We start from the raw sequence: 25,742 nt of genomic DNA on the forward strand, positions 1-25,742 counted from the left end.
TCTCAGCTCATCTCGTTAGACTAATTATCTTCAAAATGTACTCTCTCTATCCATAATGTAGCTAGTTTTGAACCATTTTAAATAGATTAAGATCCCTAGAAATTAACGTACGAACAACTATACGCATCTGATACTTATACCAATAACTTTGCCCGTAGCACGCACATGCATATTTCTAAATCAAGCAATGATTCCTTCATCCATCAATCGGGATGCTAATCAAAACTCGGACAAATCAATTGCAATACTAATCGGAAAATGGACAAATCAATTTAAATTCCAATCGGAACCCAGATAATCAATATCTCACGCGGTCACGACATGGTTTGTACACGGAGTGAAAGAGCAAAAAATTGTCGATCTTATGTAGCTCTAGGTAAAATTTATATTAACCCTAGCAACGCACGAACACTAGTCAATAATGAACTTTGTCAAAACATTTCTAATTCGCCCACCCAAGTTAATTTTTTTAATCTTACTTTGACTCATCCACTCATTAAGTGAAACTGCATTTTAGATCTAGAGTGGATCAGTGTGTTATACCTATTCATACCATATATTCATCATGGATAAATCTTCATTTCACTTTGTTAATATGTTAAAATGATTTCATTATCTAAATATTTCACTTTTAGTGCTCTACATTTTAGAAAAGAATTGCTTCACAGGTCAACATGTTCAACTTATACATATATGTAAGTAACAAAAAAATAGGGGAGAAAAAGGATTGCATTAAATGCATGCAAATACGACAAGCCCTTGAAAGAACACTCTACCTTCTCATGGGAGAGGTGTGGGTTCCAATACAGAACCAGCTCATTCCAACTACTTTCTCGCATAAAGCCAAATGGAAAAATTAATGGGTACAATAAATAGGCATAGTTGGCACTATGTTAATGTACTATTTAATATGGCTGCTCCTCGGCCCCTTGCCACATCTATCTCAACCCAATCTTGCCACTACCTCTTCTACACCTCTTACACCTCTAGATCCTTGGATTTCTTAGTAACTAGGCTTTCAAGAGAGATGGGGTAGCAGATGGAGAAAGCCCCACTATCCGAGAATCCTTTCCATATGGTAAACCCCTTCTTGTCCTGATTGCGTCTCTCCATGGGCATCTATGTCTGCACACTCTACCTTCCCGTGGGAGAGCCACGGTTCCAATACAGAGCCAGCTCACTAAAGCTACTTTCTCGCATAAAGCCAAATAGAAAAAATTAATGGGTAAATAAATAGGCATAGTAGTCACTATGTTAATGTACTATTTAATTCGGCCGCTCCTCGCCCCCTCTCCAGATCTATCTCAACCCTATCTCGCCACTACCTCTTCCACACCTCTTACACCTTTAGATCCATGGCTTTCTTGGCAACTAGGCTTTCAAGGGAGATGGAGCAGCAGATGGAGAAAGTCCCACTGTGTGAGAATCCTTTCCATATGGTAAACCCCTTCTCGTCCTGTTTGTATGTCTCTCCATGGGCATCTATGCCTGCACCCGTTTTCCCCTTAGGATTGAGCAATTCTTATGGAGGATTAGGTGTGTGTGGAACTAGCAAGAGGGGTAGGGAGGTGATTGAGATGGAGTTCTTATTTAGCAAGATTCTGACCCCGAGCGATGTTGGTAAGCTGAACCGCCTACTGATACCAAGGCAATTTGCGGAGAAGTACTTCCCCAAAATGTCCAAGACCAAGAGTGATGGGAATGATCCTATCCTCACCTTTGAGGACTGCTCCACAAGATTTATTTGGCACTTCCGCTTTAGCCTCTGGCGCAGTAGCACCACCTATGTCCTAACCAAGGGCTGGCCTGCCTTTGTCAAGGAGAAGAATCTCAACAATGGTGACATGGTGTCCTTCTACCATAGTGTCCGTAAGTCTATAGGCTCACACTACTTCTACATTCATATCAAGCCCCAAGGTGGTATCCCCTCTGTGCCACATCGCAACACAGTTCCAATGTTCACTCCATCTAGCTTGTTGAATGATGAATGGGTACGTGAGGGCCTTGGCTTCGGCAGTGGCTACAGATTTGAGCCAACCTGGAAGCCTCTGTCTTTTGGATCTAGAGGGTTAGAACCTCCAATGACCCTGATGTCGCAGCCAAATATTTCTCCAATGTCATTTGGCAATTGCATGGGAAAGGCTGGAAAGCGTTTGCGCCTGTTTGGGATCGACATCGATGTCTCTCCTTGTGCTAATGGTGATGACTTTGGCAATGAGCGGTCCAATGATGTTGCTTGAACCATCCTAAACATATCAGTTCAATAAACTATGCTGCAGATATAGGAGAGGTGCTGCAGTTGCTTTATGAAATTCTATATTGTAAAACAAAAGTTGCTTGTGACTTTATCTTTTCATTGTTGAGCTTGTGATGTACTCAAACTTTGAATGTCATGTCTGTTTATCTATGTTAATCCGATGTATGAAGCTTCACATTCATAAGTTCAATCGATCTACTTGAATCTCTGTTTGTGGCAACATATTAAGTCAAATCCTAATTCAAATTGGTTGAGTGGTGGGTTCCCCTTCAATTTAGAAGCTCTTCATGAGCTCATATCGATGCATTGCAGTAATAACATAAATGTTGATTTACGTGTTAATTAATAGTACAACATATGTTTCTAGTATGCTAAATTTCCATTCTTCATATGTTTCTTCGAGCTTTAGTGCATTTTTAATCCAACCATTGATTGATACATTTAGAAAATATAACATTTTAAAAAATCTAGTCAATTAACCAACAAAAACAGATTTGTATATATGTCTATTAAATTCTTACCTCTTATTTGGGAGAGTTCTTGTGGCCAGCTAGGATCTATCCAGCAACTAGAATTTATCCATAAACATTGTGGAACATCATAGCCTAGTTATACTGCAACAATCACAATGAACATTGTGGTAATGTTGTTGACATAAGTGATAAGCCTCTAGATATTTATTCACTCAACAAATAGCATAGTAGTCTTCATAGAAACTTCTCTATTTACCATTTCCCCTTGTTAGAGGTTAATGGCACCCTTGCCATGCAAATTGTGCTGGATGTGCATCACGTTGTGTCATGTTAAACCAAACAATAGTATTTGTGCCAGGCAATAAGTAGGGTTGACTCGCCAGCTGGCAGATCCGACTGGAACGGGGATCTTGATAAATCATCTGGACCGAATAACTAAACCCTAATTTGTAATATTGTTTTATGAGAGAAATAAGTAAGAAAATCACATTTTGGATATGACTTCCATACCAGGTCATTGATTTTTTTATGTTCCTTCTAGAGTATCTTTCTTTTTTTTGTTTCTTATCAAACAAAATGGTCTTTAATAAATTCTAGCTATTGCTAGCATGACATTCCTTACTATTACTCCAGAGTTCATGGTCAAAATCCATTGAGAATAATATGTTGTATATTATAATAATTTTGTTTTTGTTATTAACTGATACAATAGTTGAGAGAAAAAGGCCAGACCCATAGTTTATGAAATTGGATTAATTCACTAGACTAAATGTTTCATGCATTACTATCTGGATGACAAACGGCCTTTGAAAAAGATCTTAAGGTACCTACTCAACTCGAGTCTCTCTACCAAAAGCTAAGTATGTAGACAATATCATTGTGTCAGCCTTGTTAGAATAGACTCAGTAACGAGACAAGGAATTCTAAGTGCCTCCATTAGCTTACTTCTCACTAGCAGATTCATACTGTCTTATAACATGACCACGACCTCCACATGTGAACATTGAGTTCCACTATGTCTTGTTGTAGAAGCCATTAATGTAGACGATGATGTTGCAAGTTCGCTCTTCTCACTGACAGCAGCCAACTCTTTGCTACTAGAAGCACCATGAGCATTAGAGCATAACCCACCACTTGAGCTAATAATTGTACCTCAATTTGCATTGGCTCTTTGTGTAAGTTTTCTTCCACTTGAGGTACTCGTTGACGGTCATTTAATTACCAAAATCATCCATCAATATGATCAAAAAATAAAGTCTATACTATAAAGGATGGAAGAATTGAAAATTTTTCTCATCAAGATTAGGCCAACCATACCCCTCACAGAAGATCCAGACTAAGGAGGTACCAAAGTTTGGAGAAAGCCTCAAACCCACACTTCAGAAAATAAATCTGCTCAAAAAGTCAAACTTTTTTCACCTATAAACTCACCTTGTCAGTCCCACCGCAATCACTCCACTTGCCTCAAGTCTCCCCTCTCCACCTCCTTAATCTTAGGGCTAATTGATGCTAATTGGCTATCATTTTGGAAAGAAACTAAATAAGATAAGGCAATTCTCCATCATGTTGGAAAGTACTTAAAGGAGGTGAGAGACTTGCCAATTATTTTGGAAATAAATGAAAAGACGTGAGAGACTTGCCTATCACGCTAATTTATTCAACTCCATTTGGAATGGTATTGACCGGCCAATAAATCTTCATAATTGATTCAACTCGATCAGGAAAAGTATAGACGGGCTATATTTGGGGATTAACTTTTATAATCTTGGTCCCATCCAATTAGGAAATATATTGACCAGCCAATAAGCTATTCATGTAAGGGCTAGTAAATGCATGGGATCCATGCGTAGATATATTTTCTATAATCAACCATTCAATAATAAAATACATGAAGAAGTTAATTTTTTCGTAGTTGTTGATGTAATCAAATTATTTTCAAATAATCTTTTTCCAACACATGCCTAACTCCTAAGGCATGTGCATCTCCACTTGTAGAATAAAGGAGAGCTAACATTTCTAACATGCATATTAGTTTAGAATAATATTTTCCACGTGTCCCCTAGATTTTAGTGGCATGTAGGGAATTGAGCAGATTTAAGGAGAAGACATACCCAAGGTGGCAAGAAGCACAACTCTAACAAATCACGCGTCACCATCTCAACCTCTCTTGGATCAAAGGACCCACAAAACTAACATAACTAACTTAGGACAGTGCGGTGCAAGGACAACCAATGTAAGGGTGCACATGTTAGTCTCTCTACAAAGATCGATGGCCAGAGGCAGCTGCCTTGGTTCAGCCAAACCATAGGTGGGCCCTCTCGCATCTAGCTTGCATGTGGCAGCTCCTGGTTGGGACCCAATGATAATTGTGCATGCGTTCACCAATTTAGAAACACTCACCAACTTTCTCATTCTCACTTATCTCTTGGATTTAGTCTTTAGGCTAGTGGAGTTTAGGCTGAAGTAGCTCTTCTATGAGTTTCCGTGATCGCTAGGAGAGCTCAGTATGGCTACTTACCTCCCTTTGTAATATTCGGATAACTTTGATAGAGTTATCTTCCTTATCTTTGTGTATGCGTGGTTCATATACTGTTGTACCAGATGTACGTCCCTTACTTAGTTTGTACTTGTATCATATACCATTAATGTTTACATGAGTAAATCTAGTGCCACCGTACGGTTCCAGTATTCATATGTTTGCCCTAGTGCAATGTCTATTGATCCGGATGGTTGGGGCTCTACGCGGGATGCTGGAGTATCGGTTATCAATGCAGGCATGGGGTCTGGACTGGTCAAGCATTGCCAGATGCAGGTCTATCTTACAGTTTGTAGAGGTAGGTGGCAGGTGGTGACAGCCCTGTCCATCCTCCCTAATCCTCCACGTTCAAATAGATCGATAACATGTCCATAAAGTAGATGACTTGGCTGGTGGCTTCTTTTCTAGTCATGTGCGGTTCTTTCAGAAGTGCTTGAGAGCCTGTAGCTGGGTCCTAATCATGTACATGTGTATGTGTATGTGTATGTGTATGTGTATGTGTATGTGTATGTGTATGTGTATGTGTATGTGTATGTGTATGTGTATGTGTATGTGTATGTGTATGTGTATGTGTATGTGTATGTGTATGTGTATGTGTATGTGTATGTGTGTACAATACAACCTGGTATGTTTAGAAGTACATAAGTCCCTATTAGTTCTTTTCTACATTTCTCCCTGCCTAAATCTTGTTATTGACCTTCAGTAATCTTGTGTGTCACACTACCTTTTTACTCATATTATACTTACCTCTGTTTGTACATTGGATATTCAATTAAGATTTAATCACAAACCTATCTAGTTATTCTTCAATCGCCACCTTTTGTGTAGAAATATAAATACAACACCCTGAATACTCATGGGTAAAATACTACAATTGTAACATCCAGCCCATGGGCCAGTCGGGCTATAGTTGGAGTGCTATGCATTAGCCTTGTGGTAGCTCAAGAATAGTCCCAAATGGGAAGTTGATAGTGGGATGAGCTAACTTAAATAGCCAACTCTAGGAAGCATTGCAACCTTGGGTTAACCCTTTAACGTGAAGCGAGGACGAAAGTGTAAGCAGATTCCAGTGTAGGTGTGGTTCACTCAATGTGCAGAGTGGGCATAAGCCATTTTCCTTGGTTGGGTCATTACATTTGGTATCAGAGCCAACTTTTGCTGTGTCACGGGGTGAGTACGGGTCAGATGCGCAGGCATGGTGTGCATGATGCGTGGATCCATGTGTGGTCAGGGTATGGCACATGCGTCGACACTGGACGTACGGACGTGGCCAGGAAAGTTGTTCCTGAACTTGTGTGCACATGTGGGGAGTTAACTCAGTTCTCGATGAGGACGTCAAGTCCTTAAGGGTGGGTGGATGTAACATCCAGCTCATGGGCCAGTTGGGTCATAGTTGGAGTGCCATGCATGAGGCATGGTAGCTCAAGAATAGTCCCAAATGGGAAGCTGAGAGTGGGATGAGCTAACTTTAGTAGCCAACTCTAGGAAGCATTGCAACCTTGGGTTAACCCTTTTACACGAAGCGAGGACGAAAGCGTAAGCAGGTTGCAGCGTAGGTGTGGTTCACTCAACGTGCAGAGTGGACATGAGCCATTTTCCTAGGTTGGGTCGTTACAATTCAATTGAGATTTAATCACGAACCTATCTGGTTATTCTTCATTCGCCACCTTCTATGTAGAAATATAAAGAGTAAAGTGCAATTTCGGATGTTAAACTTTCTTTGATTTGTCATCTCGGTCCATAGACTATCTAAGTAAGTCATTAGAGGCCTTAAACACTATTTGGGTCTTAAATTACCCCGTAACAGGTCCAACTGGCATTGGAAGCAGCCGAACCCGCATGGATATTATGCAAATAAGCCCCCTTCTTTGTCATAATCAATTTGTTCACCTAGAGATCGATCCAATCGTCCACCGTTTCATCCTCCTCACCTCGCAACGGTTTGACTGGTCGTCAACAGCCCATGCGTCGTGCAAATCTCCAAGGTTTGCCTCCACCACCTCATGCTCCATCTCCATCCCATGCTCGCTCCCTATATACTTTGCTTTGACCCCTACCACGGCTCTCAAGCGAAAAGGCGAGCGCGGCTGTTGAGAAGGTGAGGTGGGCAGTGTGGCGGGTGACCATGGTAGCACGATTCTGGCGCAAAGAGCATCCTGCGCCAGTCTACAGTGAGTTCCTCTGTCCATAAATCTCATCCCCTTCCTTGAACTTGTAACCATGTTAGGAATAGGTGGATTTTGGTTAGGGTTTTTTCTCACAGTAAACAGGCGATTTTGATCACTTTAATTTATGTCCATGAAGGTAACAGTGGGGATCAGTTCAGCAGAGAACTTATGTGGATGAAAAGATCGACTTCTTTGATTATCTAGGGGCAGATACTTGGTCCCTACTTTGGTTTGATGATTTTGTGGAGCAATTAGGCTACCATAAAAATGATAGGCTGAAGTTTTACTGGTTGTTGCCTGGGAAAACCTTAGCAGGTGGCCTTAGAATCATCACAAAAGACAAAGACACCAATGTCATGACTTCTGTTGTGACCAAGATCAAGAACTTTGTAGTGTATTTTGATCATGATGACATTACTGATGGAGTAAATTGGGATGACATTGTTGCTAATCCAGTAGCTGAGCTTCCTAAAGTGATGAGCCCACACAAAGTGCAAGTTATGGGTAAGAAGGTTGGTGAGAAGCTTCCAGTGTTCTACATTGATTTGGAGAACAGGAAAGTGCAGCAATTCAAAACCACTGAAGGTGAATCAAGTGGTCCTAGAGACAACAGTAGTGATGAAATTGATGATTTTTTTTTATAGTGACTATGAAATGGAGGATGGGGATGAAGACATCTTGGAGACATTTGCTGATGGTGATGAGAATGAAGCACCTGTGAGAGACAGTATGAAAGCTAAAGGCAGCAGGTTGAAGCCTTTTGATGTGATCAGGCCTAATTGAGTGTCAAAAGAAGAAGAAGACACTGATGAGGAGGACCTTGAACTAACAGAATCTGATGGTGATGGAGAAGGGGGTCACAGGTTCTAGTCATTCAGAGATCAAGACATGCAAAATCCTGCATTTTCAGTTGGACTTGTGTTTCCTTCGGTTGAGAAGCTTAGAGAAGCCATCAATGAGTAAGTGTCATGAATAGAGTTGAGATAAAGATGCCAAGAAATGATAAGATTAGAGTCAGATCTCACTGTGCTGAAGGATGTCCATAGAATCTTTATGCTTCATTGGACAGCAAGATTAAATCTTATGTTGTGAAAACCTGCAATGGAGGGCATACTTGCCAGAAAGAATGGAAAGTCAGGAAGTGTGCTGCTAGATGGATTGCTAGTAAGTACTTGGAATCCTTTAGAGCCATTGACAAGATGAGCATCACTAGCCTTAGCAGGACAATACAGAAAGATTGGAACCTAACTCCTTCTAGAAGTAAGGTGGCCAGAGCAAGAAGAATCATTATTAGGCAGATTCATGGAGATGAGGAGCTCCATTTCAATTCTCTATGGGATTATGGTCATGAGTTGAGGAGGAGCAATCCTAGGTCATCATTTTTCTTGAACTTCATTGGTAGTAGGTTCAGCACATGCTATATGAGTATTGATGCATACAAAAGGGGACTTCTTTCGGATTGCAGACCCATGATCTGTTTGGATGGATGCTTCATCAAGACCAAATATGGGGGCAACTCCTTACTGCAGTGGGCATGGACCCAAATGACTGCATTTTTCCCGTAGCAATGGCGTGGTTGAAGTTGAGTCACTTGCCACATGGAAGTGGTTCTTGGAGATTCTCAAGTCTGATCAAAACATTGACAACACCTGTCCCTGGACAATCATGACTAATAAGCAAAAAGTAAGTCTTAGTTCTATTGTATTATGCATTTTAGTTGTTGGTATATATACTATGTCTAATGTGATCTTTGTGCCTTTCTTTTTTGGTTAGGGCTTAATACCAGCTGTGAAATTAGTATTCCTAGAGTCTCAACACAGGTTTTGTGTAAGGCACCTGTACTCAAATTTCCAAGAGAAGTTCAAAGGTGAAGTATTGAAGAACCAATTGTGGACATGTGCAAGGTCTTCCTCAGAGGATGCATGGAAGAGTAATATGGAGAAGATGAAGGCCTTGGATGTTGGTGCTTATGAATGATTGACAAAGATGGCACCCAACACCTGGATAAGAGCCTACTTCTCTACTTTCCCCAAATGTGACATATATTGAACAACAATTGTGAGGTGTTCAATAATTACATATTGGAGGCTAGAGAGTTGCCAATTCTATATATGTTTGAGAAGATCATGTGTCAGTTGATGACAAGGCATTACAACAAGAGAAAGGAACTGGAAAATGAGATCACAAGTTCTTTTTGCCCAAAAATCAAAAAGAAGTTAGCCAGAAATGCTGGGTTTGCTAATGTATGCTATGCACTGCCTTCTGGGGTTGGAGTATTCTAGGTGTCAGTCAAAGATTATTAGCACATTATGGACCTCATGGCCAAAACATGTGACTGTAGGAGGTGGCAACTGACTGGCATTCCTTGTTGTCATGCAATTAGTTGTATAAGACATGAGAGGATCACACCTGAATCTATTCTACCAAATTGCTACTCGCTGCAAGCTTATAACAGTGCTTATGCCTATAGCACTTGGCCTTGCAAAGATAAGTCAGAGTGGGAGAAAATGGATGCACCACAAGTCCTAACACCAGTTTATGAGAAAACGGTTGGTAGACCTCCTAAGTCTAGGAAGAAGTAAGCACACAAGGTACCAGGGAAAAATCGCCCAAGGTTGACTAGGCATGGTGTCATAATACATTGCAGCCATTCTGCAGAAGCTGGTCATAATAAGGCTGGATGCAACCTTAACAAAATGGGCTTCAGTGAACAAGAAGCAAAAACTCTAGTAGCTACAACTCAAGCCACACTGCAGGAAGAGGCAGAAGAAAAAGCAATGGGAGCTGCTGCCAATCAAGAACCTACTGATCAATTCAATGAAAATGAGATACTAGACCCACTAAACATCTCAACCACTCAACCACCATCCCTTGAAGACATGACTCAAGCTACCAGCACAGTTCTTTCTCAAATGCTTGGAGAGGTCAAATTTCTAACTCATGTATTCTTTGTTGTCAAATGTATGACATGGATACTTCACTCATATTTTCTAACTCAAATCCTACACTGAAATTTTCTAACACAGGAAACACAACAAAGCTCGTTGTCACAACCTCAAGGGCCTCTACCAGATCCAAGCTTTATCTTGAGCAACCAGCCAGTTCAGAGGCCAACTCCACTGACCACAAGCACAGTTGCAGTCCGGGCTGCATTAGCCAAGAAGAGGAAGACATCCAAGTGCAAGAGAAAGGACATCATGATAATGTGTAGTTAGTGAAGGCTAGAGTGCATAGGTATTGATCACTGGATGTTTTGGTCTGCATGTACTGTGTACGCAACTTCATTGTTCTATGCACTATGTTAAGAAATTACCTCTATTGCACTATGTGTCAAATGTTAAGTACTGGTTAGATGACATTTATCTCTATGAATTGTGCTTTTTTGCTGGATATCTCTGTGTAAAATACTTTGATGTTTACTGTTATGATGTTCATCTACATTATTGATGGAGAACTAGTGAAATATTACTGATTATAGTGGCAATAGTGTTGTTCAGTGATGTGCTTTTCTTTCCTAGAAATAGCAGTGTGCCCTCTATTCTTTTTTTTTTGATCGGGTGTCCTCTGTTCTTCATCAGACTGTGCTCCAGCTTAAAACTGGGAAGAAGTGAAGAAGTGTTGTTCGAAAGAAAATAAAGAGATGTGGGGGGGTTTCTTCTTATATGGGGTAGGCAAGACTCGTAATGGGCACGCTAGACCCATAATGGGCTAATTTGGGACCCAAACAATGTTTAGGTACAGTAGTGACATACTTTAAAAGTCTATGGACCAGGATGACCAGCAAAAAAAGTTTAAGGACCGAAAATGGACTTTACTCAAATATAAATACGCCACCCTGAATACTCACAGGTAGAATACTACAATGGTATTATGTGTGCTTGCAAATTTATTTTGAACCTTAAGAAATACCAACAATACCCTTTGTACTGAATGAGGTTCCTTTATTACTCTTCACGTCTTGTTGCAATTGATGCTCAGTTATGCATGCTTTATATACAACTCAATAAGATTCTAGTACTATTGAAATTCAATAATTCATTGAAATATTGCAATGTAAACCAGACATGAATTTTTTATTGCTATTCATCCGCAAAAATATTAGTTATTGTTATTGCCTTCTCTATCTCTTTGTAATACTCATCAATAGAAAGATTTTCTTTCTTCGAATTCTGCAGCTTGTCACCGGCAATAATATTTAGATACAAATTTAGCTCTCATTTCTCTTTTTCATTTCAGCCCATTATTAAATAGTAATTTTCCAGCATCTTCTCTCTGACTAAGCATTTTGTCCCACTAGCATAACTATTGAACTCAAGTGTAGCCATTGTCATCTTCTTTGGAGTAATTATGCAAACAAGAATTATTTGTCAACCTTCAACTCCCATTCGAGACAGGCTTCAGGATCCGATCCTCAATCAACTTTGGAAAAGGTAAATTTTAATTTTTCAAACCTCTTATCATTGGGTTGTATATATAAATGATTGTCACGGTGACATTGGCCACCGTTTTTAGGTTGTTCCACCTCTTCTTCTTTGTACTCATGAAATTTAGCATGATCGTTACCTCCATGTCCAATACCTTGATTTTTACCTCTGTGTCCAATACCTCTTCCTCTATCATAACCACGTCCATTACCTCTATTTCAATGCACTGGATCGGTGGATCTCCTAGCATGGGCAACAGATTGCTCTCGATGTTCTCACTATTCTCTTAAAAGTCGGGCAGCAACTTCTTCATCAATTTCATCTACTTCATCTTCATGGATGCTTGTATTTTTAGGAACACAAGTAATGTTTAGTAATTGAACCATAATTACTCGAAATTCTTGTGTAACATCCTAGATTTCTCTAAAATGGCATGGTTGTGAAAACAAATTTGATTTTCAAAAAAAAATGCAATATGCCAGCTAGGTAGAACAACTTCAAGTTATCTTCTAAAATCCTTCCAATTCCTAGTAAATAACTCAAATTTTTAATTAAGGTATTATTATGCTAGTGTGAGTTATTAGGTTTTATTTGGATTTGGTTCATTTTTTGTTGTGTTTAAATATGTGGAGTTTAAATTTGATTTGTGCCAATCAAATTTAAACTCAAACCCTAACAATCTAATCCTACCCTAACCTGACCAGCAAACCAAGCCCTATCCTACCAAGCCCAACCCGGAACCAACTCAGCCCAGACCAAAAGATCAAAACCTGCCCCAGCGCGCGCACACAACCCGCCGGCCCAACCAACCAAGTTGGCCACACCAGCCTATTAGCCGCCCAGCCTAGCACCCCAACCTTAAGCCAGGCCGAAACCGGCCCAGCACCGTTTGTTTGTCCCGCTGGCGTGGCAAAAGCGATACAAAACCGTTTGGGACGGCGGTTGCTGCAGCGGGCCCAGGCCCGCCAGTACAGATGGGCTCTATTTTCCGCCGGTAAGGGGGCCTCTCCTTCCTGGTGGGAGAATTCGGTCAGCACACGGGCAGGGGGCGAATTTTGCCAGCCCACAGGCCGGCCCAATGATGAGTAACAGGGGCCCATTTCCGTGTGCTCCGGATACCGCCTTCGAGGCTCCGTTTACGCATTCGACCATCGCCGGCGCTAGCCAATAAGCGAAACAGCGCCGCCCCGCTCCTCGTCGGCCACCTGCGGCGATGTCGGCGGCGGTCACCTCGTGCGGCGCCCCCTCGCCGTCTTCTGCCTCCGGCACCGGCGGCGGGGAGATCACGTACGTGAGCTACGGCGGGGAGCAGCACCTGCCGCTGGTGATGTCGCTGGTGGACGCGGAGCTCAGCGAGCCCTACTCCATCTTCACCTACCGCTACTTCGTCTACCTCTGGCCGCAGCTCACCTTCCTCGTACGTGCGCGCCCCCCTTCTCCGCTCCCCGCCGCTCGAATCGCGCGGGGCTTGTCAGCTTGCGGCGGATTTGATTTGACGACGCTCTCTTGGTTCTTCCGTTTTTTCTTTTTTCTGGGTTGGCGATTGGGGGATTGCGCAGGCGTTCGATGCCAAGGAGGGAAAGTGCGTGGGCACGGTGGTGTGCAAGATGGGGGAGCACCGGGGCGCCTTCAGGGGCTACATCGCCATGCTCGTCGTCCTCAAGCCCTACAGAGGAAGGGGAATAGGTGACACTTCTCTTCGAATTTACCTGCCGTTCGCCTCCTGAAATAGTTCTAGTCCTGCTGTTCTGGACAAGGAGTGATCTTGCTTTGTGTCATACTGTCATTCAAAAATGCACAAGCCAGCACCGCTGCATTGCGTATATAGATCGATCACTAGGCCACTCAAATGCTTAGCTTAGAAATTAGTAATTTCCTTTCTGCAAGCAAATGCTTAGCTTGTTGTCTCCGAAAGAGGTTTCTTTATGTGTGCAGTATTTCGCTTGCTTTGTTGGAGCAAGAAAAATACATATTTTATTGTCCCCTGGATGTTATATCGTTTCCTTACAATTGAGGTGTCATATGCCTAATAGGCTGATATCTCCCCTTTTTTTTTGAAGTAAATGACTTTCATTGGCTAATTGCACTTGAGAAAGTAAATGTTTTCAGTGTGGGATATCATCTGGCCCACCGTTTGTTTTGTTAAAAGAACAGTGAAGTTACTAAGTGTTTATGATGTGAAGTGTCAACATATTTTGTTGTTGGTTTGTGCTGCACTCATCTTTTGCCAGATCCTCCCATAAGAGTCTTTTCTTCTAGGCTTCTAGCAGACAATGATGATGGAATGCTTGAAATTATGTGGTCTTAATTTTAGCACTTACTGTTTGGAAGTAGTTCAAACTATTGTAGTAAAGGTGTGATATTCGGATCATATCGGCATAATATTGTTCGCTTTTAGCTTGGTACCGGTATTTGTATATCTGAAAGGCAGTCTAGTTCTTGTAAATTGTGATGACATCAATAGCAAGGATGTTAACCAACATCCATGCATTAGTTGAATCCTGCTTAACATGAAAAGGTCTTTCCTAAATGATGGATACCATTATTCCAGTATCTAAAACAACTAGAATACAGAAGATGGTAGTGCTCCAGCTTAATTTTCACTAGTCGTCTGAAATAGGACAGGTGCTTTGCTCTTGAAATGGTTGTTGCTTACTTTTCTTTCAGTTTGTTTGAATGTAAGTGAGTATATGCTAGAGTATATGCTATTTCTGCTTTTACAGTGGTAATAAGATAACTGAATCTCTGTTTCTTGTGATACAGCCACTGAACTGGTTACTAGATCTATTCGGGTAATGATGGAATCTGGCTGTGAGGAGGTAACTATTATTTCCATTGACTTTAAAACTCGTGAGAGCTTATCATGCATCCTATTTTTTATATCCACATTTATTGTTGATTTCCTTATAACCTCTTCAACAGAAAATTTGGAAATACAGTTGAACTTAGTCCCTGGTTAACATGCACTTTCCATAGAAACATCCTTCCCAAAACTTTATGAAAAGCCGTAGTATCTAACAGACTAACACCCTACTTGTACTTGCAACCAGGTGACACTCGAAGCAGAAGTTACAAATAAGGGTGCCCTCGCTCTGTATGGACGCCTGGGGTTCATCCGAGCAAAGAGGCTGTATAGATACTATCTCAATGGCGTGGATGCTTTTCGCCTGAAACTGTTGTTTCCACGCCCTGATCCTGGCTTGCCTCCAATGATGATTGGCAGCGAAAGGGATGACCAGCAGATAGATTCCCCCTACTTGTGACAGTACTCTTTTGAGTAGGTAGAATGTGTCGCCCTTTTTGCATTTCTGTTTCAAAGCTTTCGCAGCTCTCATGTAACTGTAACAATGTTGTTTGTGCTTACAAACCTTTTGAGGTATTCTATATATTTCTACCCCTTTGTTAAGAATGTTGCAAAGTTTGTATTTTTACCATCGTCATTGAGCACTGCAGATCTGCAATTCTTTTGCTCAGTGAAGGTACGTTGCCTTGTCGCAAACAACTGTTGAGTTTAAATGTGAATATTGACAATCTTATCAAGTAAATTGTTTTGATACGATCCCATGACTTTTCGGGTGGCCACAAGGTAAGCCTTTGCTGGCCATTCGTCATGCTCACCATCCAGTAAGTGTACATACACTGCTCAACTGTAAAATGCAAGGCTTGAGAGGTTTGATGCCAAATTGTGCATTAGGCCATTAGTTTGCCACCCAAAAGCTGTTTTCACTAACAGCTTAACATATTTACATCTATATCGTTTTAGCAGAAGCAGCAACCCAGTCAGAAGAACCTATCTAATGAACCCAGAAGATCTGAACTCTGTACACCACCATCAGTGTCAGTGTCCCCAGTTCCTTGGTCAGCATAAGTTATAACAGCCTATCAGTGCTGTTTGCTTCGACAATCATGCTTTCAGAACTTGAAATAGCAATCACTGGCACCCTGGTGTAGCTGGTATGCATGCATAGGACCCACCGAGCCAGCTCCACTTGTGCTGCTGCCAGCTGCATGAACGGTGTATGTAACTTCCTGCTGGGGCTGATTCACCAAAAAGACCAAACCGCTGATGGCTTACAAGTCTGTTAATACCCGACATGTTGCAAGTTTGCTGCATCCATGTCATGCCCAGCAACATAGGCAGCTCTGAAATGGAAGATGCAAAAGTATGTTTAGTGATTTTTGCATGATGCCTTCCAAAATGTAAAATATGTTGCTATTGTATCTGCATATAGTTCATTCTATACGTTCAGATATTATTCGGCTGAAGAATATGGTCTGGACATCAATGTTGCCAGCATTAACTATATGTACAACTTGGTTTGCAAAAAATAGGTACCATGTTACAGAATTAACATGCTGGAAGACCTAGATCCATTTAAGATATCAGATATGTACCTCTCGTTTGTGCTTTGCTGATAATAAGAATTGACATTGCCAGGTTGATATGGATCATGCTGATAATAGGAAGCAGTAGAATAGACAGGAGCTAGAACATGCTGTGACATGGAGTATTGGCCATAAAGAGGAAATGGAAGGGGCGCTTCCACATATGGATAGGTAGGATCAGATGCTGCATATCCAGCTTGATAACCATACACAGTTGTTGGTACATCATAAGTACGCATAGCGGGTTGAGTATAAGAACATGGAGGTGCATAGGCTTCAGGTGGCATTAAATGAGCAGCCGGAGGAGCAACATAGGCAGTTGGATGATTTGCATAAGCAGGTGGCTGTACCGACAGTGCTGGAGGCGGCAGACAAGCAGTGGCAGGTGGCTGTGCCGGCAGTGCTGGAGGCGGCAGAAAAGCAGTGGCAGGGGGGCAGTTATCAACATCATGTGGGGATGATGATTGTGGAAGCGAAGTAATTGGCTGAAACAATGCCCTCAGTTTCTCAACCTACAACAGAAAATTGAAAGTATATGAATTAGGTATCTCGTATTCTCGTTACATGTATTATAAACTCAAACAAATACTAATAACAACAAGGGTGAAGTAAAAGACAAGGTCATAATCCTCCACATTCCAGCTTGCCGCTAAACTGAAGCGGATGATCAAGAATGATATGAAACCAAAAAAACATAAAAATATTCTCATCATATCCATCCTTTCTTTCCTTTTTAGTACACCATTCTTTATATCTCAGGATGATTAAAAATAGAAGACAAGGTCATAATCTGTCGCACTTCGTCTAGCTCCTAAAGGCATACGAAATGATAAGAATGATAACTCGTATCAAAACCAAGACAAAAAAAAACATAAAACAGAAGATAAAAATGTTCCCATCATGCCTAATTTTCTTTTCTCTGCATCTTTTCATTTCAGGGTAAACAGTGTAATTTGAGCAACCTAAATACATCAAGAAAACCTACATTATTCAAATATTAATGAACACCCAAGCTCCATAGAAGATTTTTATAAAAAAAAAACTTCAGATGCAGTAGTTATGAGAAAAAAGGGTGTAAAAAGGAATAAGCTTCAGGCCTTAAAATTCAAACAAACATACAGGATAGCAAAATGGATGAAATACCTCCAAACCCCAACTTGACTTAGGATATGCATGTGATACGAGGGAATTAAAAAAGATAGGTTTACATACATGTTTTGTGGCATTACTGTTTTATACTACATCCACCTCCCAGACACAATGGAAAACTACCAGTTAAATTAGACATAATAAGAAATAAATCAGAAACTAGTTTCAATTTATCAATTCTCATCATAAATTTATTCTAATGGGGTAGTACTTCAGAACTCATTCCATCAGTTAACATTAAAATGATGTTTGGCACAATTCATTTCTCCTCGTGAACATAACAATTAACAACAGCACATGCAAATTCAAATTTTGCTTACTTGTGTAGAGGTTAGCTCCAGGCTGAACTTCCCTTTGCTATAGTTCTCCTTTATAGCACTTTTTAGGCTACTCTCAGGAATGGGCATGAAATTACCATCGATCATAAATTTAACCTGCATGTATTAAAAAAAGGTTATCTTTGTTCCATTAAGAACCATGTTCTTAAGGCGACAAGGCGAGGCTAGGCGAGCGACCCCCGCCTGGACGCCTAGGCGAACTAGGCGCTAGGCGAGGCGACGCCATACAAACATATTAATATATAATGCCACCAAAATTCAGAAGCAAATCATACCAACAATACTGTCAATTCTTAGCATGACAGACCAACTTTCATATATACCTATGTATATTTGTGAGAAAATAGAAGATTTAGGGATTAAAATGTGAGAAAATAGATGTTATAGGGACTAGAATGTGAGAAAATAGAAGTTACAGGGACTAGAATGTGAAAAAATAGAAGTTTCAGGGACTAGAATGCGTCACAAAGTCATATATTTGTATGTTCTAAAATTATTAAAAAACGAAAGGGGCAAAACAAAAAATAACCAAATCTTATCTCTTCCAGACTTCCACCGGTCGTCTCCTTCCCATCCCCATCCCGAGCGCTCTCTCCCCCCACCCCCCCCCCCCCCCCCTCTCTCTCTCTCACTCCCCGGCGGCAAATCCTAGCGGCTGCAGCTCGTGCTCTCCCTCCGGCGGCCGCGGCTCCTCCCCCTCCCCCTCCTCCTCCCCCTCTCCCTCTCCAGCGGCCGCAGCTCGTCCTCCCCATCGTCGGCAGCCACAGCTAGTCCTCCCCATCCCCGGCGGCTGCGACAGCCCATCCAGTGGCGGCGCATAGCTAGGCGACCCCGACGCCTAGAGTTCTTCAGCGCCTGGACGCCTTGGCGTCGCCTAGGCGACGCCTTTAAAACCATGATTAAGAATACTGTAAAGCTAATCTATGAGGTTAGTTGCTAGATGTCATTACACAGTTTTAGATGGCAACTAAAGAACATACAACATGTGCCAAGAGAATGATTGTGCAAGAAACAAAATGTAAGCAACAAAAGGTTATCTTATGTAAGCAATTAATTTGCACCAAAAGGTCATCTTTAATGATAGAGCTCTTTGGCATCTTCCTCATGACCCTTAGAGTAAGAGATGTAAGCAAACACATGCTGCTGAATGCATGTCATCAGTTCCACCAAGTCCCAACATGCACCACCCCAAAAAGGAAGCACTGAAAGACATTGCAATTTCAAATTCATTCCTAACCTAAGATCTTTAGTCCCAGAATCCAATTGTTCTTCAAAACCTCAATAACAGTGGGATGGTCTGTGGGGAACCAAAGGCAGTGCCTGGACTGTCAAAATTCCCGGCAAGGTGCCTTATGCTGTAGGCTGCTGTAATCTTTTTTCGCAAACGTGCAGGGGAGCTGCACATGACTATCTCAAAGAGGAAAAGAGTAGGAAACCCTTACAAACACACACGTTCACCCACACCAATGTTACAGAGATTACAAGCACGCCTTGGCTACAGAAAAATATAAGCGGCCTTAACCTAGGAGGCTGTTGTTATCTCATCACAGAGACAACAATGTGACTCATCATCCCCAGTAAATGTGGTTACCAAGCATCCAATATAACCCAATGTGTTTCCTGAACCGACATTGCAACCTCAAATAAGTAACATACATCGTATATCCTACCACTTCTGATATCATACCAATATCTTTTGCCTATTGTATATTTATAGTACAAATAATGACTATTTTAAACTCAGCCTGCGAGGGGCAAGCCGGCCCCCAAGCATTAATGTAAGAAGAAAATCTTCTCATGCAGATCGAGAAAAACCCCTGAACCCCTGCCCCACTCTTACTTTGGCGTGGCCTGTGTGAGAGCAGGCCAGACCTCCATGTACTTTGGCGTGGTGGCAGGCGAGGGAATTTATTTAACCCCAGCCTGAAATTCACTCCCATGGGGAGTCCAACTCAGGACCTAGGGAGGTGCTACTTGAGCCCTCTAACCAAATCAGCTAGAGGGTCGTTCGCAAATAATGACTATCGCATGCAAACAATCAGTATAGTCCAAGTATATTATTCTCAACGTAATAAACACCTATAACGGTCATGGTCTCATGGGTAACCTATCGAAAATGTAAAGGTAAAACTTCAGCATTTTAAATTCTTGCACTTAATAAAGTATAATGTCGAGACTGGACTATCTAAAACAATCCTATCTTCAATAGGACAGAAGTGGAAGATAAGTGACAGCAAGCCAAAACATCACCTCCTCATGCCCTTGAAAACCACTGGGAACAATCAAATCGATTAGCAGTTTTTTTTCCATCACATCATCGCAATGAATGAAGAGGTACAGGCAGAACCATATACTGAGAGATTCCAGAAAACTAAAACTGTGCATACTCCATATGCTTAAATATTCGAAGTGACAGGTAAGCTCATATCCTTTAAAGCCCACTCAGGGATGACAGGCAACTTCAGACACCATAGCAGAGAGAAAAGGACAAACCGACAGGAATAACTAAATGCACACTTTCCTCACATCAAACTAGCACATTGGTTTTCAAAGGTCCAAACTGATCCAGAGCACACGTACATAATAACGCACTAGCTTGATCCATGACAGACCACAAAACCACTAATTTGGCTAGGGAAAGGAATATTACAACTTAGCACAGATTGGTAAATCAGAATCTACATAACTAAGCATTGCATGGCGAAAATAACATAGCATAGCCTATCAAGATCTCAACTTCCCATACATATCAGACCTAAAATTAGTTTGGTAACACAATTTGACAAGCAGAAACCATAATTCATCAGCAGAATAGTACAAAGACTACCCTCTTATTTGTTCTCACCAAACAAAAACATTTCTAAGAACACTTTGCTCATATCATGCCAATTAGCTCACCAGTTTCACAAATTCTCAATGCCACACTCACCGCATTTCTTGATTCTGGTCAGAAGAAAGCTCATAGCTTTGCAGCAAGGACAGCGAGGTTACCAACCTGGGCAGGGAAGCGGCCACGGAAGGCACTGGGAACAAGGTCAGCCCCACCGTCAGAGTCAGCTTGGTAGGGCCCGTAGAGGTGCTTGGTGTCGAAGTCGTATAGGAAGAGCGCTGCCCCGCACCGGATCCGGGAGACAGCCTCCAGACTCCCCCGTGGCAGGCCAAGCACCCGGTGGCGGTAGCAGTCGGGCTTTGTGGCACCGCTGCACATGAAGATGAAACCTGCCAGTGAAGCAGCGGTGGTGGAGAAAGCTCCAGGGTGGGCATGGTCCTCTGCTACCACTGCCAAGGAGTGCATTTGCTTGTGCAGCAGTGGGGAGGTGGGTTCGGGAAGTGAGGACTGGCTCGCCATGGAGGTGGCTGGAGCAGAATAGGTAGTTGGAGGTGGCTGTGCCAGATGAATTGAAAGAGGCTGAGAAGCCGGAGCAGGAGGCCAGTTATCAACATCATGTGGGGGTGATGATTTTGGAAGCAAAGTAATTGGTTGAAACAATGAGCTCAATTTCTCAACCTACAACAGAAACCAATAGCATATGAAGTAGTTACCTTGTTACTCATATAGTTTATAACCAAAAATGTAAAACTAATATGATTGACTGGCAATGGCAATACAGACGATAAATATATAATCTGTCACATTCCTGCTACCAAGTACCAACTAAACTGTGATATGAAAGGACAAGACTCATAACTCATGAAAAACAAAAAGAAAAGCATAAAACAAAAGATGAAAATGTTCTCATCATGCCTCAATTTTTCTTCGCTGCATTTTTTCACTTCTCAGGATGAACAGTGTAGCTTCACAACTGAAAGGCTAAATACATCAAGAAAACCTACTGTGCCCCAATGGCCAACATTGCTGAGCATCCAAGCTCCATTTCAGATGCAATAGGTATATAAAATAATGGGCATTGAAAATATACTCCCTTCCCAAAATATAGTTTTCGAAAATTTCTGACACATTACTCATCCAAAGAAATGACTGTGTTACCCCTAAGTACTTCTAGCAATTGTGATTGAAAACCTTGTTATTTATTTGGTTTTCTGGATCCTCAATGAATGCATATGCATTGGAACTAGAAAAGTAATATCTACTAAATATTTGATTGGCTCTATGTGTTTTCCTATACAATGTTTTCTTGGTACTTGGTATTGCTTTAATTAGATGGATCTCATTACAAGCTAAAACAACACTTATTTTGGGACGGAGGGAGTAGGCTTCAGGCCTCAAAATTCAAACATATAACATAGCAAGATGGATGAAATCCCTCAGACCAGTAAGAGCAAATTCAGAAGGAAAAGATTACATACAAGTTTTATGATTCCATTTCCGCAAACTATCAGTTCAACTAGACAAAATAAGATACAAATTACAGACAAGTTTCATATCTATCAATGGTCATCCTAACTTTATTCCAATGGGGTGGCTTAAGTACAGGTTCTTAAAAAAGCTAATGTCCACATGTTATAAATTAAAATAATGTTGGTCAATCGGCATAATTCATTTCATCTCAAGAACATAACAACAGAACATAAGGATTGAAATTTGACTTATTCAAACTTACTTGTGTAGAGGTAAGCTCTGGGCTGAACTTCCCTTTGAAATAGTTCTCCTTTATAGCACTTCTTAGGCTACTCTCAGGGAGCGGCACGAAATCACCATCGATCATAAATTTAACCTACACGTATAAATAACGGTGACCTTTATTCCATTGAGAACACTGTACAGCTAATCAGTGAGGTTATTTGCTATATGCTATTACATAGTTCTAAATGCAGCTAGAAGGTATATAACGTGTGCCAAGAGAATAAAAATTTAAGAAAACCGAAATGACAGCAATTAATTTGCACCAAAAGATTATCTTATATTCAGAGAGCTCATTGATATCCTCCTTGTAAGGGATGTAAGAAGATGAACCACCGAGTGAATGCTATTGGTTCCTCCAAGTCTCAACTCTAAACTCCCAACATGCTCACCCGAGAAGAGAAGCACTGAAAGGCACAACAATCCATTCTTAACCTTAGATCTTTAGCCCTAGACCCAAATTGTTCTCCACATCTTCAAGAGCAGACAGGCAGTCTGGTGGGATCCAAGGACAGTGCTGGAATGCCACATGTCCCAGCAAGGTGCTTTACACTGTAGGCCTCTGTTATCTCATCACAGAACCAGCAAAAATTGACTCACCATCCCCACTTAATGAGGCTACCTGCCATCCAATATAACGCAATGCGTTGGAAATTTGCTCCTGAATAGACATTTCATAAACATATATGAGCAATAGACGTTATATATCCTCCTGCTTGTAATAGCATACCTATGGTTAGCATATTATATCTTTAATAGTATTAAATAATTATCTTACATGCAAACAATCACTATAGGCCAAGTATATTATCCCCTACCTAGCAAATATCTATAATGGTAATAGCCTCATGGTTAACCTATTAAAAATATTAAAGAGATAAAACTTCAGTTTTTCCCTAACAAAGCAAAATTTTGAAACTTGACTGTACAAGATAAACATATCCTCTCAATAAGACAGAATAGGAGATAACTGATGGCTCTCATAAATAGCACTTGTATTCAATAGTTGCCCCATGGGAGCAATATATATGAGTATGTGAGGAGTACACAAATAGGACTCTACCAACATATAAGTAAAGGACCCTATATTCCTAACAACAGCAAGCCAAAAATATCGCCTTTTTAATGCCATCAAAAACCACTATAAAAGGTCACTTAGATTTGCCGTTTTCTCCTTCACATTATTGCAATGAGTTAGAAGGTACAGGTGCAACAGTATATGAAGAGATTCCATGAAACCTAGAACTGCACAAATGCTTTAACATTCCAAGTAACAGGTAAGCTTATATTCCATTAAAACCATCTTAATCTGCCTAAGCTGTTGTTGGTGATGAAAAACAACTTCATAGACACAATATCAAGCAGAAAAGAACAAATCAACAACAACAACAACAACAAAAAGAGAGGAACAAATAACTGCATCCTCATATCGAACTAGCTCAACAGAACTGATTCGGAGGACACACGGGTAACACGCTTGCCTGATCCATGGCAGAAGAGAAAACCGCTCATTCAACAGAACTGACCTAGCTCAGTTTGTTTTAGTTTTAGATTCTATAAAACTGCATAGCATTTTATTCACAAACACAACATAACATAAATTACTCAAGGCCCAAACTAAACGTCAACCTCGGACCGCACACTTTCAGTTTGATGATAGGATTCATCGACATAAATCTTAATCCATCATACCCTATACAAACAACTTTTGACAACCTTCCTGAGTTCCGGTATCAGCATGATAGTCGAAAGACCACCCTCCAATTCGTTCTCGCCAACCACAAAAATTCGTATGCACAGTTCCACGCATTCCCATTCCCAATCCCATATAGCATTGGAGCGTGGGCAGCGAGGCTACCCACCTGCGCGGGAAAGCGGCCGCGGAAGGCGCCGGGGACGAGGTCGGCCCCGCCGTCGGAGTCGGCGCGGTAGGGCCCGTAGAGGAGCCTGGCGTCGAAGTCGTAGAGGAAGACCGCCGCGCCGCGCCGGATCCGGGAGACGGCCTCCAGCTTCCCGCGGGGCAGGCCCAGCACCCGGTGCCGGTAGCAGTCGGCCTTCGTCGCGCCGCTGCAAACGAAGATGAACCCCGCCGGCGACGCCGCGGCCGCGGAGGAGGCGCCGGGGCGGGGGGCGTCCTCCGCCGCCGCCGCCTCCGGCGGGCGCGGCCTCTTGTGCCGCGGCGGGGAGGGGGAGGGGGAGGGGGAGGGGTGGCTCGCCATGGAGGCGGAGGGGTTAGGGTTTCGGACGTTTGGGTGGTCGGAGACGAAGCGGGGGTGCGCGTGGCCGTGGCGGTCGCTCTCTCATCTCACTCACCCACCGCCAACCGGCGCTCAGCTCAGGTAATCCGGATCCGGACAAGGAGAAGTCAACTGGACAACTGGTTGACAGGTGACTGGTAGCCCTTTTTTGATCTTTCGGGAAAAAAACTGGTAGCCCTTTTATTTTTTTATTTTTTTTAATTTTATTTATTTGTATTTCGCCACTGGATGAAAGAAATAATAGGCAGTTGGGTACAAGCTTAAGCTTTTTAATAAAAAATATAACAGACAAGACCGGTCGGTCGCGCTACAACGCTCCGATAGAGAAAGAGACATTGTGCTACTTTTTGGTAGAAATAACTTCCGATCCTTTCGGTCTATCTGTTTTAGTTTCTCTAATAGTATAATATCCAATGCCAAATGATTATGTTTATGTTAATATTGGATGGGGACGTGGATGCACATGTGTCATGGCACAATGTGCACTAGCCTTGCAAGTTAGTAGTAGCATGTTTAAATAGTAGCTAGTTTATTTATGATGAGGACTTTTTAACCCATTAAATAGCTTGACCGTTTAACCTGTATAGCCAGGTTCGATTAATCATATGAACACAATATGTGTGATATAATTATCTATTATATTATATGAATCCTGAAAATCATTAGTGGTGTCTCATTGATATAATGGATACTTTATTTTTGTTATAGCATAACTTGAGACATGGCCAGCAGGGGTTACGATCCATTTCACAAGATCTAGTGCTGATTAAGGTCTCCTAAAAGCACTACTCGCGTACACTGTCGTTTAGCCCTTTTACACATCATTGCAATCAAGCAAATTTGAAGTTTAATTTGTGTTGGCACCAACAGCTTAGTCAACCCATATTTTCCTTTTCCTTATTGTTTCTTTTTCAGTTTTTTGCAAATCAATTAATGCTCTTCACGAAAATTCTAAATGTAAGAAAACAAATCTCTTAATTTTGTAAATAATATGAACGATCAAAGCCACGAAGCACCCGAAACTAAGGCTCCGTACTGGGGACGGTAAAACCGTTCTCCAGTAGTTTTTACCGTATCAAACTACTACACCGGCATACTGGATGGCACCCGCTATCTTCGCGTATGCCTCCCGCTCCGCCAAATCTAGTGGGATATAGTGGAGCTACGCTAC

The 25,742-nt window shown here is 41.6% G+C and overlaps 3 protein-coding genes across 7 annotated transcripts; 2 read left to right on the forward strand and 1 right to left on the reverse strand.

Annotated features, from left to right (window-relative positions):
- Positions 1-1,577: 1,577 nt before the first annotated feature.
- LOC120685002 (B3 domain-containing transcription factor NGA1-like) lies at positions 1,578-2,240 on the forward strand. Its single transcript, XM_039966854.1, has one exon. The coding sequence runs from the start codon at positions 1,578-1,580 to the stop codon at positions 2,238-2,240; it is 663 nt and encodes a 220-aa protein (XP_039822788.1).
- A 10,752-nt stretch (positions 2,241-12,992) lies between these two features.
- On the forward strand, positions 12,993-15,264 carry LOC120686148 (N-alpha-acetyltransferase MAK3-like). The gene is made up of 4 exons (XM_039968321.1): positions 12,993-13,275; positions 13,418-13,544; positions 14,622-14,677; positions 14,909-15,264. The coding sequence occupies exons 1-4, from the start codon at positions 13,072-13,074 to the stop codon at positions 15,119-15,121; spliced, it is 600 nt and encodes a 199-aa protein (XP_039824255.1). The 5' UTR covers positions 12,993-13,071; the 3' UTR covers positions 15,122-15,264.
- A 235-nt stretch (positions 15,265-15,499) lies between these two features.
- LOC120686147 (protein transport protein sec31-like) lies at positions 15,500-24,609 on the reverse strand. 5 transcript variants are annotated; one of them, XM_039968316.1, is made up of 7 exons: positions 24,176-24,495; positions 22,706-22,935; positions 22,294-22,407; positions 20,727-21,239; positions 17,714-17,827; positions 16,254-16,756; positions 15,500-16,001 (listed from the first exon to the last, which is right to left on the reverse strand). In XM_039968316.1, the coding sequence occupies exons 2-7, from the start codon at positions 22,739-22,741 to the stop codon at positions 15,941-15,943; spliced, it is 1,341 nt and encodes a 446-aa protein (XP_039824250.1). In that variant the 5' UTR covers positions 22,742-22,935; positions 24,176-24,495; the 3' UTR covers positions 15,500-15,940. The 5 variants fall into 5 exon arrangements, with proteins under 5 accessions (XP_039824250.1, XP_039824253.1, XP_039824252.1 ...); XM_039968319.1 differs by having other exon boundaries at positions 22,706-22,974; positions 24,176-24,463; XM_039968318.1 differs by lacking the exon at positions 24,176-24,495 and having other exon boundaries at positions 22,706-24,117.
- Positions 24,610-25,742: the final 1,133 nt, after the last annotated feature.

The sequence above is a fragment of the Panicum virgatum genome, chromosome 8N, assembly GCF_016808335.1.
Source record: "Panicum virgatum strain AP13 chromosome 8N, P.virgatum_v5, whole genome shotgun sequence".
NCBI classification, from domain to species: Eukaryota; Viridiplantae; Streptophyta; class Magnoliopsida; order Poales; family Poaceae; genus Panicum; species Panicum virgatum.

Coding starts and splice junctions, on each gene's coding strand:
- LOC120685002 (XM_039966854.1), top strand. CDS start 1,578: ATGGAGTTCTTATTTAGCAAGATTCTGACCCCGAGCGATGTTGGTAAG.
- LOC120686148 (XM_039968321.1), top strand. CDS start 13,072: ATGTCGGCGGCGGTCACCTCGTGCGGCGCCCCCTCGCCGTCTTCTGCC. Junction 13,276..13,417: donor GGCCGCAGCTCACCTTCCTC/GTACGTGCGCGC, acceptor GGGATTGCGCAG/GCGTTCGATGCCAAGGAGGG. Junction 13,545..14,621: donor CTACAGAGGAAGGGGAATAG/GTGACACTTCTC, acceptor CTTGTGATACAG/CCACTGAACTGGTTACTAGA.
- LOC120686147 (XM_039968315.1), bottom strand. CDS start 24,532: ATGGCGAGCCACCCCTCCCCCTCCCCCTCCCCCTCCCCGCCGCGGCAC. Junction 22,408..24,175: donor GCGGCCGCTTTCCCGCGCAG/GTGGGTAGCCTC, acceptor TTATACGTGTAG/GTTAAATTTATGATCGATGG. Junction 21,240..22,293: donor CAGAGCTTACCTCTACACAA/GTAAGTTTGAAT, acceptor TTTCTGTTGTAG/GTTGAGAAATTGAGCTCATT.